This window comes from Mus caroli, chromosome 6 (assembly GCF_900094665.2).
Source record: "Mus caroli chromosome 6, CAROLI_EIJ_v1.1, whole genome shotgun sequence".
NCBI classification, from domain to species: domain Eukaryota; kingdom Metazoa; phylum Chordata; class Mammalia; order Rodentia; family Muridae; genus Mus; species Mus caroli.
In genome coordinates this window covers 36,147,027-36,162,833 of record NC_034575.1, presented here as the reverse complement: position 1 = coordinate 36,162,833, position 15,807 = coordinate 36,147,027, and the positions used below count along the sequence as shown (strand labels likewise).

General features: G+C 49.3%; 1 protein-coding gene across 4 annotated transcripts; it reads right to left on the bottom strand.

Moving 5' to 3' along the window:
* Positions 1-116: 116 nt before the first annotated feature.
* Ephb6 (EPH receptor B6) lies at positions 117-15,118 on the bottom strand. 4 transcript variants are annotated; one of them, XM_021165197.2, is made up of 18 exons: positions 14,777-15,118; positions 7,881-7,952; positions 7,175-7,374; positions 6,780-6,844; positions 5,770-6,532; positions 4,982-5,137; positions 4,357-4,707; positions 4,038-4,162; positions 3,711-3,873; positions 3,243-3,357; positions 2,942-2,994; positions 2,655-2,774; positions 2,306-2,553; positions 1,876-2,049; positions 1,240-1,389; positions 820-1,013; positions 542-697; positions 117-424 (listed from the first exon to the last, which is right to left on the bottom strand). In XM_021165197.2, exons 3-18 carry the CDS (start codon positions 7,275-7,277, stop codon positions 316-318), a joined length of 3,045 nt encoding a protein of 1,014 aa, XP_021020856.1. In that variant the 5' UTR covers positions 7,278-7,374; positions 7,881-7,952; positions 14,777-15,118; the 3' UTR covers positions 117-315. The 4 variants fall into 4 exon arrangements, with proteins under 4 accessions (XP_021020856.1, XP_029334768.1, XP_021020855.1 ...); XM_029478908.1 differs by having other exon boundaries at positions 121-424; positions 2,655-2,804; positions 7,175-7,378; XM_021165196.2 differs by having other exon boundaries at positions 121-424; positions 7,175-7,378.
* Between the last annotated feature and the right edge of the window lie 689 nt (positions 15,119-15,807).

Genomic DNA, 15,807 nt, shown 5'->3' with positions numbered 1-15,807 from the left:
CCCTTTCTGTTTCAGTGAACTCAAGCACTGGCCCACCCTGTCATGCCGCTCTGCTCCTCCTCCGAGGCCTCCCTAACCCTTCTTTGCAGACTGAGGCATGGACACACCTCAACTTGTAAATTCCCTTCTTTCCTTTTAATATGGGGGAGGCTGTTGGAAGAGCAGGATTTGGGGGTGCAATGTCCAGAGGGCTGGGTTTAATGTGACAGGCATGGAAGCTGGAGTAGAGCCTGACTCAGTCTCACACGCCCCTTCTCCACCCTATGGCCAGGACTGGGTTGGGGCATCGGCGGCTCACAGACTCCCGAGCAGGCTTTACACTTCCACTGAGCCTGGCTGCCTCAGGTGCTGCTGGAGGAGCTGAATGTTGTGCAGAAGTTTCTTCTGGTGGCCAGCTAGGGTGATGCCCAGGCCTGGCAGGTCTCTGGTGGGGAAGGAGTGGATCAGACTTGGACCAGTGTCTTTAAGATCCCAGATGTACCTACCCCCTTGCCTGGGGCCCAGAGTGGTCACCCTCCCACCTCACCGACCCTCTGCTTACTCCAGGCTGAGCTGAGCCACATCACTGAAAGTGGAAAGACCAAACTTGGAGAAGTTGTCCTGGTAGCACTCTAGTCCAATGGCTGAAAGCCAGGCCTGGGGAGAGTCCAAGCAAGGGAAGTCCAAGGCCACAGGGTTCAGAAGAGCCTGGGAAGGCCTAAGATGGGGAGGAGCAAGCAAGTCAGGTTTCCTCTTCATCTTATTCTCTCTGCTCAATTTTCCTTTTGGTTTCTATCCACCCTCCCTGGCTTTCCCAGGCTCCTGCCCCAAGCTTCAGACCTGTCCCCTGAGCCCCCTTCAGCCTGGAGAGTATCAGGCTTGCGTATCATCTTGTCAAATGCAGCTACCAGCTGGTCAAAATGAGGCCGACGGGCACGGTCCTTCTGCCAAGTGTCTAGCATCAGTAGATGTAGTCCAGGGGGGCACCCTGGAGGTGGGGGCAGCCGGAACTCTTGCTCTATTGCGTTTAGTACCTGCAGGCCAAGAGGATCATATGATGAGAAGCTAGTACCAGTACAAGTGTTAGGAAAGTGGAGAATGGGCTGAGTTTGGCTGCAGCATGGAGTTGAAGTGGAAAGGGAATTAGAAAAATACGAAATGCTCCAGTCGCAAACTCTTAGAATAGAATGGGCCCAAAAAGGGTGGGCTTAGGATATAAGACCAGAGAGGGACATCAGCAAAGGTCTATGTCACATTCACCTCCTGCTCATTCATGTCCCAGTAGGGCCGTTCTCCATAGCTCATCACTTCCCACATGAGTATCCCAAAGCTCCAGACATCGCTGGATGTTGTATACTTCCCATGTGTAATGACCTCTGGGGCTGCCCAGCGAAGCAAGGAACTTGAACCCTAGAGAGCAGAACCAGAGGTAAACTAATTAATAACCACAGTGAGTGACCAATTCATTGGGCAACTTAAATGCTTAGATGTCTTGGGAGTTTCCCATCAGCATCTCTTTCAAGTCCCTTAACCATCCTGAAGAGTAGACACACATCAAGACACAGAATCAAGGCTTAGAAAATATAAAACTGCACAAGGTCATGGGGCTTGAGTGGAGCATGTGGATTTTTAATATCACTCTGCTGACTCGGCAGCCTGCACGGCCTCTGCATTGACAGTAAGGAGGAATGGGTACTAGTTTTACCCGTCTCCCGTACTCCCCCTTTATTTCTTGGATTCTTAAGCCTCTTAGTTGCTCTTGATCCAGACATCTCCTCATCGGGTGACAAAGACCCTAATTCCCCGAATATCCTACCTGAAGCACCCATCCCATATTCTAGCTTTTTCCCCCAGCACCTGCTGAAGGGCACTGATGCTCCAAGGCCCTGAGCTCACCTGAGGACTGTGGCCGAGACGTGCCACCTTACACACCAGGTGGCTATTCACTAGCACACTTCGGGCCGAGAGTGCTCGGTGAACAAAGGCAAAGCTGGACAGGTACTGCATGGCAGCAGCCACACCCCGCTGCATGGCCACCAGCTGCAGGCTACTGAACTGGCCCTCTCGCTGCTAAAGAGCAGAGAACAGAGGTCACCAGCAGGGTAAACATACTGCAACACACACACATTAGCAAACGATGGCAGTTGGGGGCAAATTTGGGAATCAAAATGGCCTATGAATAAAGGATGAAGATCATGATGGAGGAAGGTATGGAAAGACCAGGATGGACAATGGCCCATCCTATGACAGGAGATGGGATAGACACACAAAGGCTCTGTCTTCTTTCCTCAACCCATGGACCTTCCTTCACCAGAGCAGAACTGACCCTAAGAAAGCTGTCCAGGGGACCAAGTTCCATGAGTTCTGTCAGCACCATGACAGGCCGACTCTTAGTGACTACACCTTCCAGCCGCAGGATATTGGGATGCTGGAACTGGCCCAGCAGTGCTGCCCGACCCAGAAAGGTCATCTTCAGGCTCTCAGCACCCCCTGCCCACAAGGCCTGGATAGCCACAGCTTGTTCCCTCCTTCCCCGGGGTTGCAGTCGGCCCCGACGCACTTCTCCAAAGGAACCTGGAAGAATTGATACCAACATGGATAAAAGTATTGATGTGTTTAGCTGTGCTATGAAGGAATCACAAGGCCCTCCCAGACACCTCTTTCCCCTTAAATACCTGCCCCAATGACTTCTTCAATCTTGATATATGTAGGGTCAACCTCTCGAGCAAGCTCTCTGATGGCCTGGCAGGGGTCATCATATGTAGAAGGGTCAATGTAATACTTCACTCCAAGTCCTGAAGAGGGCAGTGTGCTATGAAGGTATGCTGTAAGCACGAGTACCCAAGTACCCAAGATATACCCTTCTACCTCTGGAAGAAGGTGAGGAAGAACTCCTTCCTCACCAGGCAAGTGCCTAGCTCCAAGCCCACAAATCCCAGTCAGTCCCTCTCCCCTTCCCAACCTGGGCTGCTGTATTGTTGCAGTTGTTCTGTGTAGCCGGTCCCACGACGCTTCCTGAGAGGCAAACCAATAGCCTAGAATGACACTTGCTTCTATCTGCTTGCATTGTCCCCAACCACCCTGGCCAAGCAGACAGCATTCCAGCCCGTGGGTCTAAGGATTGAGAGGACTCTACTAGGCCCCTCCTTCCCACCTTTGCAATGAACTAGTAGAAGGATGTGCGAAGTGCTGCAGGGATTCCTGGGTTTGTCAGGACTTGAATGGTACTGGGGTAGGTTGGATAGGAGTGACAGGGGCCTCACCGCTGGAAGATGACAGCCAGTACAGTGATGGCTGCCAGTAGAAGGAAGGCCAAGGCCCCCAGGATGGAACCAATCACCAAGGACAGCTTCTCTGGAAGCTGGGAGGACAGTTCACCTGAGGGATCAGTGGTAGGGTCACAGGGAGGAGCCAGGCTTGCTTTGTGTTCACATGCCTCTGATGCCCCTGGCCATCCACAGGACCACATGCATACATGCCACGTGTACATTCATCCAATTGTACATCCTTCCAGTTCTCTGTATTCAAGAACTGTCCACACTCCATGCATTCAGACCTACAACCCCACTCATATTAATTCACAGCCTCCCGCTCGCCTCATCCAACCTCTAAAGTCAGGGGTCACCCACAGCATCCTCCTTTCTCAGACACTTTGGTCTGGAGGGCAAGGGGACAAGATCTGTGGCTTTGAGTGTCTCGGGACCCAAATGCCCATCTAGGTTTCCTCTCACCTTGAGGCAATGTCTGAAAATAGACTTTGCCCCCATAGGGGCCGTGGCCAGCTGCAGTCCGTGCCCGCACCTGGAAGCCATAGATGTGGCCAGGGCTCAACCGTGTCACAGTGGCAGTGTTGGTCTCACTGGTCATGGTAAAGGAGTGGGATTCATCTTCTGCCTAGGGACAACAATCACTCACTCACTTTTCCCCTGCCTTATCCCCTCTCTTCCTCTGTGATATCCCTAGTGCCCTCCTCCATAGACATGCCCCTGCAGGGTTGGGGTTATTAATGGTTGAAAGCTTTCACTAGTTCTGCTGAGGTGCCCCAACTGCCTGCCCACCTGGTCATAGTAGCGCAGCTGGTAGTCGAGGATGTTCCCATTTGTTTGCTCAGGCTGTGGCCAGGATACTGTGATGCTGTTGGCTGCCCGGCTCACCTGGTGCATCACAGGGACTGCAGAAGGGACTAAAGTGCAGGGTGGAGGATTATTGTTGGGGGGGGGGGGTTCTGGAGTCTCTGCAAGCAGCAGCACCCAAGGGTGGAGGGGATAGAGTTCAGAATATGATGTCTAATGCAGGCTGCCTGGAAAGCAGGCATGGGGAAGAGGGGATCCGAGGAGCTGAAGCAAGCTGTCCTTAAAGAGAAGGAAAAGAGCTCACCTTCATGGCTGGTGCTGACATTGATGGCTGCTGCCTGGGGAGGGTCAGGGCTGAGCTCAGACACCCCATTGACAGCCTGCACTTCCAAGATGTATGGCACATGTGCTCGGAGCCCCCCAACTAACACTCGACTCTCAGTCAGTCCCCTCTGGCGGGGGTCGAAATGCACCTCGTCCCTGCAGCGGCGACACATCCCCCCACTGCTGGGCTCTCCGTGACCTCCACACTCCTTGCACACAACATTGAAGAGCAGATCCCCTCGTCCACCCAGCTCCTGAGGCAGGCGCCAGTGCAGCATGAGTGCAGAGCCTTGCACCTCAAACCATAGCTCCCGGGGAGCAGATGGAGGACCTGGAAGGGGTGTTTTGGGGATGGGGATTGTGAGGTGTAGGTGATTTAGGAATAAAGGAAGACAGAAGGTGTGGTCAAAAGAGCAGAAAACAGGGCCAGAAAGAAGGATAGAGAAAGAGGGAAGAGTAGGTCATGAGGGGAGGGGACCAAGAAAACAGGAGAATCCAAGTCATTCAAATGAACTCCAAAGACCTTTCACATCCAGTGTTAAGTTAGGTCCCCTAAATCCTCACCCATTCCCTGATTTAATGTGTTGAGCTGAACTGAGACTCACCAGTGCAGGGAGCCTCTGGTGGGTCCGAACTGGCCCTGTAGAAGCCTTGGAGACATGGGCAAACTGGGGCTGCCGGGTCAGGGGAGTGGCTGCGGGCTGGACATGGTGAACAGGGAACATTCCCAGCCAGGGCCTTATAGGATCCCTCAGGGCAGGCTAAAGAGGCAAAGGGGAGAATAAGGTGTCATGTTTACTTCATCCACTCACCCTGAGTTTCCAGACATCTGTATAAGGTGCCCTTTGTTCCCCAGAGATGGTTCTTTGTCCTGAGACCCAGTCTCCACCTCCTGTTTTGGGCTGCATAGATCTATTTAGTCAGTCCGGGGACAGAATTCATTTCCACTTATGAATAGTTGGGTGTGCTGGGGGCTGTGGGCAGGGCAAGTTCAGGAGTAGGTGTTACTAGCCAGGATACATAAACTCTCTGTGGTCTTGTTAGCCAATCTGCTGCTAGTGCCTGCCTGCCTGCCTCACAGCCACCAGCCTACAATGAACCGTTCCCAGTCAGGTGGATTATGAGCCCAGAGGAGCCCACATAAAATAGCCCAAGAATGGAGCAACTTTTGCTGTCTGTCACTTCCTGGGCCCATGGTCTCAGGGCACAAAATACGGAAAACTACAGAAATCTCAGAGAAGAACAGTGAGTAAGTCTGTATGCTATAGAAAGTAAAATTGAGGAGAATGGGACTTTTCCTGAGGTGGCTTATTTCAGATACTTTGTGGACAAAGCCAGATTTGGGGGGTTCAGGAGAGCAATCAAGGCCAAGGCCTATGGAAAAGTGTCTCACCTTGGCAGAGCTTGTCTCCACGAGCAGGCTGGTGTCCAGGCTGGCAGCGGCAGCCTCCCACAGATACCATCCACCTGCCTTCGCCATTACAGTGTAACCTTGGGGGGCTGCCCCCTGCCTGGCCTCCTACTCCATCCTCCTCTGGTTCTGCATGAGCTACACAGGTGCCCACAGCTGCTACTAAGGAAGCACCTCCAGCTCCACTGGCCTGTGTCTCAGGAAAAGAGGCAAAGGCACGCAGGACGGAGGGACAGGTATAGGAGAAGAGTTTGACTGCCACAAGGGCCAAGCAGGCCCCTGTGTCCTGGAAGGCCACATAGAAGCCACGTTGAGTGAGAGGACCAAAGCTGCGCTCTTTGACATTCAGCTGCAGTCCCACCCGCTGACCGGTCCTGTGGGGTCCCACAGCCCATGAGGAAGAGGAAGAGGAGGCAGGGAAGCTCTCATCTGCTGCAATTGTGTCCACTTTGGTCCAGCGTTTGAGGTGCCAGGCCGCAATACTGTCGGGGCCGTCTGGCTCATCAGCCTGCCGGTAGTAAAGGGTGAAGGTCTCTCGGCAGGTACCCCCACTCACACCCAGGCTGGAACAGGCTCGTACAGAGAAGTGAAGGCGGATGTGTGCCCTCTGGGCCCCTCGCCGCTCCACAAAGTGTGTCTGCAGCCAATTGTCCTGGCCAGAACCAGGAGGGAGCCCTGCAACGTGGCACGCTTCGAAGGTCCGAGTCAGACGGCGCTGGTCATCTAGAACACTCACCTCATCCCACTGCAAGGGGACCAGGAGAAACAATAACTGCTCAGAGTTTGCAGAGGGAGGTGACAGGGGGTCACTGTGGGGCTGTATCTGTTACACTGAGATTTAGCATTCATGGCAAGCAAAGCACAGAGAGGATACACTGAAACTCTGTTCCCTACAATAGTTGGAGTCTTATCTGGGATTTTCTCTCTCAGTTCCCCTTTCTGGTATATAGTGTGGGCCAGAGGATGGGTTCAGAGTGAGGGGTTGCACTCACCCCACCTGGTGGGTAGGTGAGCCAGCCAATCTCAGAGGTCTCTCCTGTGGTATCCAGCAGCACCTCTGTTCCGACAGACATAATGGGACACATTGTGTAAAGCCTCCAGCTGGCAAGGCTATACTCCCACTCGATTCCATGGAAAACCAAATACTGTCTCTCCCAGATCAATTTAATTTTGCCAAGCAGGGGCTCAGTACTGGTGAGGATCCTAAGTCTAAAATACTTGATACAAGTTCTGTTCACCACTCTCCCCATAGTTTTGCTTCCTTAACATCGTCATTCTTTTTTGCTTTTGAGTCATGTCCCCCGTCTCCCCCTCGACCTCTTCCTGCCTGCCACTCCCCACACCTGACACCATTGGCTGATGGGACTCTCCTGCCTCCCCTCCTTACCTTCCAGAGCCAGAACTGATGACCCTAGAACCAGGAGCCACAGACTGCACACCATGCCCGCCACCACTCTGCTCCCTGAGCCAGTCGTGCCCTCAGTAGCCATGCGGTCTCTTCGGCACTCCCACCATTGCCTCGGCCACTGCCCTGTTCTGAGGCACTGCTATGGCTTTCAGAAGACCTGGTGTCTACAGCGAAGCTTGCTTCCTTGGGAGGACATGGGATGAAAAGACACAGAGAGAAGTCATTTTCACACACTGTATAATAGGGGCCCAATAGTGCCTGCTCTATAACACTCACATGGCCCCTGATCAAACCTTAGGCAGAAGCCAGTAAGGGTTGATTTATCTGGCTCTGTTATACAAATTCTACTTTTCTGTGGAGCATTAGTTCTCAGTCTGTAGGTCCTGACTCCTTTAGGAGCTGAAGGACCTATTCACAGGGGTCACATATTTGATATGCCGCATAGCAGACACTTACATTACAATTCATAAAAAAATTACAGTTATAAAGTAAACAGTGAAAATAATTTTATGGCTGGGGTCACCATAATACGAAGAAATGCATTAAGAGGTCACAGCATTAGGAAAGTTGAGAATCACAGCTGTAGAGACATATGCCAAGCCTCCATCTTAACCCTTTTCGTGACTGTGTCTCAATGCCCTCATTCTTGGAGAGGAAGCATAACAAAGTGCCGATTCAGTCTTACCCTTCTTGTCTGATAGGAGTTATTCCAGTTTGCTCTCTTCATTTACTCTGCACCGTTCCTCCAGCAGCCAACCTGTATGGTAGTTAGAAGTCTCTTCTCATTAAAAGCAGGTATACAAGAAGCAGTTCATCCTTATGGACACGTGGGTTCTCACTAGGACCCAGCAATTGCACCCTGAATACTCTAGGCATTTCACAGAGACAGCGAAGCAAAGGGGACAAAGAAAAATGGCTTTGGGGTAAGAATGGCAGAGAGGTGGGAGAACAGATGTAAAAAGAACACAGGCATAGCGACTCTGAAAGATAAATGAGGCTGTGTTAGGAGAGGACAAAGCTATGTAGGTCTGGCACTCATTCTGAACAAAGGTTCTTTTCCCCAAGGGGCATGTTTTCTCTTGGAGCTACAGAAAACTAAGCAGATAGCATAAACACATGAAAAGATGCTTCTTATTTGCTCATAACTGCAGGAAGGCATGTTGAAACAACAGGGAAATGCCATTTGTCACAGAAGGATGTTTGTGCCTTCACCATGAATGCATATGTTACAATATTACTCCCCAGTGTGATGATTTTAGGAGGTAGAACCTTTGGGAGGTAATTCTACATGGAGGATTTACATGAGTGGATTAGTATTCTCAGAAGAGACCCCAAAGCACTCTCTCTAGCTTTCTTTCCATGCTGTGAAGGTACAATGAGTAGAGAACAGTCTGCAACAAAGATGATCCTCACCAGAATCCAGACATGTTGGTACCAAGATCTCTGAACGTCCTCTGAATGGTGAGGAACACACTTGTATTTCTTATTAGCTGTCATTGTCCAGTTGATGGACCTTTGTTGTTGTAAGTTGAAATAATTACCTTATCATTTTAGCCTATGAGACTTAGAACCTAGTGTTGGACATGATATGATAAGGGTCCTGTCTCTATTATACTGTTAAACTCATATTGTATATACATGTGGATAATGACTGTCAACATCTAATAACTTGACATCTAGAAGTACTTCAAGTATCATGGACTTGCATGATATTTGCTTAAATAGCAGCATTTATGATATTGTTGGGTGGGGGGTGTAGAGCAATGCAGGGGATTGGACAGAGTTCTATTACCAAGCTTTGTCTTTAGCCACTGTGAATTGTTTGTAAGGGAAAAAAAATCTGTAAAGAAACTGAACATCAGTAGGAAGATGGTTGAGAAATTATGGCACATCCTAAGCAACAATGTGAGATGTTTATGTAAGGATATGAAAATGCTTTCCAAGAGAAAGCAGAATATGCAGAATGGTATTAAGTAAGCTCTTACTTGTTAACTTAAAAGGAATAGCTATCGAGCTGGGTGTTTAGCTCCTGTTAGAGCATTTGTCTAGCATGTGAGGCCCTTCATTCAATCCCAGCACTACAAATACAAAGTAAACAAATATGTATGCATGTACAAGGAAATTATGAAGTGATACATGAAATTTGGGAAGAAAGAAAATGACAGAGGCTGGGGAGATATTTTCATTGTCTTCTTAACTTTTATAGCAAAATAATCCTCCACAACTATTAATTATGTTTTGAACTTAATAATGAACTAAGATTCCCTTTTAAAGCTGTAGCTAACACCTGCCTAGTAAAATGAATCAAAATAGTGCTTATGCTGTCTGAGTGATTTCTAGAGCCATCCCCTACGGGAAACTTTCATAACCATTAGTAAATGCAGTTCTACACCCAATAGCTTGAAAACGAATGGATGCTTCCAGGGCCACAGGGAAGACCACATCCACTATTGGTGGTGCTCTTGCCTTTCTCTGTAACTTGGTCACAAAAGTTCACGAGGCACATGGAAAAGATTGGCAGGATCCATTTATTTCAGTTGAGGAGAATAATGAGATGCACATTGCTCACAATACTGAGTGAACTTAAAAGAGAAGCAAATGAGCAAACCAAAAAGCAAAACCAGAAGCCAACTGGAAAGGCAGCCTCAGTCTGGCCTGGTTGTCCCCAATGACAGAGAACGACACATTTCCCAGTGAAGGGAAGTTAAACTTAAACTGTACTTGGTCAACTGAAGCACTGTTGTGCCTGCTCATCTGATTTTCTTTTCTGAGAAAATTGTTATCTGTGTGATAATATAAAGCCTTTAGTGTCACCCCATGAAGCCATCCCAGAGGGACACCTTTTGAAAACACCTGAGGACTGATGAGTAGCAATCAAGTAGCCAGTGAATTCTTCCCTCATTACCACTAATATCCTGTCTGTGAAATAGACAATTCACGACCTGTAGAGAGAGGCAAGTACTAAGCAGTTCCATGTGGTTAAAAAGCTGGTAAAAAGCATAGATTCTCTGAAAACATTGTTCTGAATGATGCCAGGATCATTCGCAGATCAAATAAATGCTCAGAGAAAAACTTCAGAGCTTATGTAGCTGTCTGAAGTTCTGTAATACTGGCTCCAGCATCAACAGTCATTCCATAAATACCACAAAGTAATATATGCTGGACGTGTAGCCACCCCCACCACAAATCCCAGGGCCATAATGTCAAAACAACCCACCCAGGTCCCATCCAGAGGCACTGTCTTTAGATTCATTGTTATCAAGAACAGAAGATGCCAGAGGCAGGCTTTTAAACAGTGAAGGCTACTTTACTACGTGCCCTGAAGATATTCCTCAAAATAGTCTCTTTCAGGCAGAACATGAGTGGGTTCTGATTCTGTACAAAGAAAAAACAGTAAAGGCGGAGCCTTCTTGTGCTTATAACTGGACAATCATGGAGAAGAAATAACAGCTTATTAACATTGTTAACAGGACTTTTTGTTTGGAAAAGAAAAGCAAGGCAGAAAAAAAATGTAAAAGATAGCATCAGTTGTGCAATATGGAATATTCTAGAAGATGATGAATGACAAAAATATTTGCTTGGATAAGGTCTACTAGTATAGCCTTAGCATTCAGCTTGATGACTACACAAAGCTGGCCTATCTCCAGAAAATCCAGAAAATAACAAAAGCAATGATGAAATAGGTTAAAGCTGCACAGGTCCTGTCATCAGGAACCCAGAAGAATAAAATATAGATATCCAATGTGGATTGTTATTTGAGTGCTTGGGTTTTTTACTTTAAAAAAAAAAAAAAAAAAAAAAAAAAAAAAAAATTAAAGAATGGATGATCTTAAAATATTCAGAAATATAATTTGATGTTTGAAAAAAATCTTCAGATTCAGACCCAGAATATAGAAGATTAAAAATAAGTATATTCAGGGGGGAAAATGTTGCTGAGTCAGAGGAGGAAGTTAGATCAATTCTTGCTAATCCAACCAACCAAGTCTCCTATTTATAAATTAAAAGATTCACAGTGTATCTCCATTGCCAGAATAAAAAAAAAAAGAAGGAACCTTGAGATATGAAGTAATTGCTGTCAACTATGTCATAGCACTGCAGATTCCTCTGAAGCAAGTTCTGAAAGGAGAGCAACAAGAGACAAGACAGGAGTGCTCCTCCTGCCTGGAATACTAAGGAGCCAGGGCATAGCACCTGACTTTCAAAGGTTGTTTTGCAGCTTGTATCCACAACATCCAGGAGGAATGTCTTGGGCTCAGCTAAGCATCCTGTCACCAAACGGGAAGGGATCAGCTAGGAGCCTCTGTGAGCCCGGCCCTCTTAGCTTGTCTGACAACCCCATTTCTACTGCAGCTCAAGCAGGGAACTAGCCAGGATTTGGAAGTCCTTAGACTTGAGCAAGGGCTATAGTAGATCTTAATCAGGGAAACATTCATATGTTAGTTGTACATGAAGCTATAAAATATAAAATACCCAATGTGGCTGAAATGTGGATGTAAATGGTAGCTCAGAAAATAACCAACAGGACAGTTTCATGTGATAAAAATGACATGATTTTTGCATCTTTCTTTTCCTCAACTTCTTTTCCATCTACCTTTTGGGTGTGTTGGAGATACTAGATCACAATAAAATAAAATAAAATAAGGCAGGGTCTTAGCCATCGAGACTGTGTCTGGTTTCAGAAACTGCCAAAACCCAGAGACGTGTAACATTTTAGCTCATCAGATATCGATTGTGATTTTTGTCTTCTATGAGAATGAAAGATTTGAAAGAAATTAAATCAGCAAATCTGCAAGAGCTTTAGAAACTAACTGTGCTTAAATGAAATACTAAATGTGATACCTTCATGAACAAACCCAGCTTACTTGATAGTTTATGTATCTCACTCTAAATTAAAAAAAAAGATGTAAGCAAAATCAAGGTACAAAAGAAATATATTGGATCATTAAAACTGGTTACTGTAAGAGGGTGCTAGTGGAGGATGCATGGTGGGGACAGTTAACTCTGTACATGCCTCAACTGTTTTGTTCTTACTATAATAAGCACACCTTATTTTCAAAATTAAAGTCTAAACAAAGCAAGGATATATGACGGGATACTTTTGAAACTGCACACGTAGAGCATATGTTATATTTGTATGTTTATTCTCTCTTTTTCCCCTTTCCCCATTAGTTTTGGGAACAACTAGGAATTTTTAACTATAAGACCCAAGAGGCAAAACTGCAGTGATGGAGCCAAAGGATGTCAGCAACAAAGGCGAAGTAACTTTTGGACTTGGGTGTTCTTTAAGCTTCTCTCCCAAGAAGTTTAAGCTGTCAGCATGCTCCTCTCTCTCCATGCTGGGCTAAAGACTATGTCTACAAAGGGAAAGAGGGGGAACAGAGGGAACTGGATACTGGTAAGGTGTCAGGAGGGGCCTCTCGGGCAACAGAGGGAGGCTTAGGAGAGAGAGTTTCATGAGGTATGGTTAGCTGCTGTCCAGCAAGGATGGGGAGCGTTCTCAAAGCGAGGGACCAGTGGCTTTAGGTCACTTGTGGTTGCTCAGCTGGTTTTCACACCTGTTAGCTGCAGGGTCAGCGTGGGAGGGGTCAGTACTATAGGCTAGTCCTCTGTCCTGTTCTGCAGCTGTTGAACACCCAGGAAATTCCAATATAATCCTTGTTCAGCTGACTGCTGCAGTCTCTACCCTTTAATCTGCACCCTGGAGATTCTCTGGTGAGCTCTCTCCGTGCTCTGGCCTTGTGCCTTGAAAAGGATCCCATGAGGCTTCAAGGCAGCCTTCAGGACAGACAGGGAGGAGGTAGCTATCATCTGACTCTTGACCTTCTGCTGACCAAATTGGAGGAGCCAATTTCTGGATTACCTACCTGAGGACAGTTCTATGTCCCTGGAGATCTCTGGCCTCCAAGAATGTACCCTAGAAGCATGCTGGCTCAAGCACTTGTACCTCCTACTCCCAGTCTTTGTAGACAGGAGAGGCATTTAAGATGCAAGCAATGTCTAGGTCTAGCCAGACAGCCATGGAAAATGAATCACGTTGGCTGTTCACTGACTGGGGTCATAACAGTGCTGGGAAAGAATATAAGGGGGGGGGGGGCTTAGGGGAAAATATATGGGAGCAATGAGTCCTGAAAGGTGATGGGAGAAAGCCCTGGGGGCCTGGAGTAGTTCCTGAATCCACAAATGACTGGTGGAGTATAAGGAAATGTACATGAGAGTCAGTAGACAGCAGCAGAGCACTGAGTTTCAGGGGTCTAATGAAATGCTGTCCTTGCTATGGACCCTGTTCCATCCTCACTGGCTGTGAGCTGCTCTCTAGCAAGATGCTTCTGCTGAAGCACTGGGTGGGCATTGGGTAGAGGATGGGGAATCAAGGCTTCCTGCATCTTCAGATGTTCCCATAGTCCTCCTACCTGCAGTGAGGCATGGAAGAATGATAGGAAACCATATGGACATGTTCATGAGTAGGTGAAGAGCTGAGGAAAGACTATCCCAGAGAATGGCCCTGCCTTTCTCATGCTCAGCCATCATGGCCTGTTATTCCCAGCATGCTGGTAACTCCCTGGTCTTTATCATTCATCTTCTTGTACGATGAATGGGCCAATAGACTGGAAAAGACTCATCCATATGTCATTAGGTAGGTACACTGGGGCACTCATGGCAATCTTCCTTCAAGACAAAAGGCTCACAGCTTTCAAGGGTCCATAGTTGCTATGAGCAAGATTCAGTCCCTAAATGTCCTATTACTGGCTCAGCCTCCAAGGACTCTCAACAGCCCTACCAGTCACTCCCACTGGTCTCTCCTTTGAGAAGCATCATCTTCCCTTCCAGAACCACCTGAGTCAAGTTCCCCTGACGGGTGGAGGGCCTGAGTTAACTGATTGGGAACAGGCTGGGCAGCACTTCTACATGGGCACTGCCAGGGATATTACAACATCAGCTATGCTGGTCCCCTGCCAGTTCCCCCAGGGATGGGAGGAGAGAGGGTGCCAGACGGCCAAGATCAGTGGGCAGGGGCAGAGGCAGGCTGGGCCAAGCACCCAGATGCATAGAGGGGGTGGAGCTGGGGCAGGAGCAAGCAGGAGACTTTGTTTCCAACTGGAGGGGGCGTGCTTACGGTTGGGGCTCAAATTCCAAGCCTCTATTTCCAGGCTTAAAGGGGGCTGTAGATGTCGATTGCCCCTTGCTCCTGCCAGCTCCACCATGCAGCGAGGGGATTGGAGAGATGCCACAGGAGTCAGAGGCATGGTCAAACCTTTTCTGAATGCTGGGAGCCTGACCTTTGTGAGGTTAACCGCCCCCCCCCCCACACACACACACCCCAAGTCACAGGCACAGGAGGGTCGATGGAAACGTGATGGAAGAATTTTAATACCCAGGACACACAGAATAAAGAGCATGGATGAAGGGGCAGTCTCTCAGGAACCTACTCTCGCCTTGGAGAGCTATACCCAGTACTCCCCCATAAAAGATCCCCATCCAGGGTGTGCATAGGCCCATGCTAGAGAGATCCTCTACTTTGCAAACCCTAATCCCTTACTCTCCAGACACAGTACCCTCCGACCTCCCAAATCCCGGGCTCACCTTCCAGCCGGCCTCCAGCTCTGCAGGTCTGCGCCCCCCGAGGCCCCCGCGGTGGATCTGCACCTCGCAGATCTTTCCTAGCGTCGCGCGTGTCCTCTCTGGTCTGGGGACCTCGCTTCCCAGGGGCCCACGTCTGCTCGCAGCTTAGAGTCTCTGGGATTCTGGGAGAGGACCCAAGGCTGCAAGCAGGGACTGCTCCCTAGGCGGGGCCCTGGGGAATCGTGCGGGGGCCGGTGTCACGATCGGAGTCGCTGAGCTGTGGTCTCGGGTTCGGACGCCCGCTGCTCCCAAGCGCTGGCTGGGCGAACGCAGCCGGGCCCGCCCCCTCTCGTCTCTCCCAGCCTGGCCCGCCCCTCTCCAGCCCCTTCAGCCGCTCTCGCTCTTCTCTTCCGGGAGCCGAGCCCGCCCTCTGGGCCTAGGACCCAAGTGCGCGGCGCGCGATCCCCAGCGGGGCGTGCAGTGGAGACGCTGGGCGCGCCCTGGGCCCGCCCGGGTGCCAAGGAGGGTCGGCCTCCTCCCGCGGGTCCTGGCGGGCGGAGGGGACGTGAGCAGGAGGACCGCACGAGTTAGGGTCCGGGAGGAGGCGGCCAGTGGGCGCCGCTGCGAGGCGTGTTTAAAACCCTGTAGCTCGCGCCCGAGCATCAGCGGAGCAAAGCGCTACTGGCTGGCAGCTGATGGCCAGGCTGAAGCCCAGGCGCTGCTCCTATGGCTCCTCCCTCTCTCTTCTTTAACTCTAGGAACTAAACCAGTGGGGCTTCTACTCCGGATTGAACTGAGGTGGGCGTGAGCAGAAAAAAGAAAAAAAAAAAGGAGGAGGTGGAAGGAGAAACAAGTCTTGGGAGCACGGGAGGGCAGAACAGCCAGAGACAGTGCAAGCGTCTGGGAAGGAAAAGGTCCCTGTGCTAGCTTCAGACTTGTATCTGTTTCTGTGCCTGAATCTGGGTCAGCGATGGGGCTTCTGAATTGAACCTTCAACCGCCTCAAAGGCAGGGAAGCCTGGGGCGGAGTCCGGGAAGTCCGATGTCTGTGCC

Excerpts from the sequence above, each read along its gene's own strand:
- Ephb6 (XM_029478908.1), bottom strand. The coding sequence starts at position 7,277 with ATGGCTACTGAGGGCACGACTGGCTCAGGGAGCAGAGTGGTGGCGGGC. Across the intron at positions 2,554-2,654 it reads TGAAGAAGTCATTGGGGCAG|GTTCCTTTGGAGAAGTGCGT; the intron begins GTATTTAAGGGG and ends CAATTCTTCCAG. Across the intron at positions 1,014-1,239 it reads GGGACATGAATGAGCAGGAG|GTACTAAACGCAATAGAGCA; the intron begins GTGAATGTGACA and ends CTTGGCCTGCAG.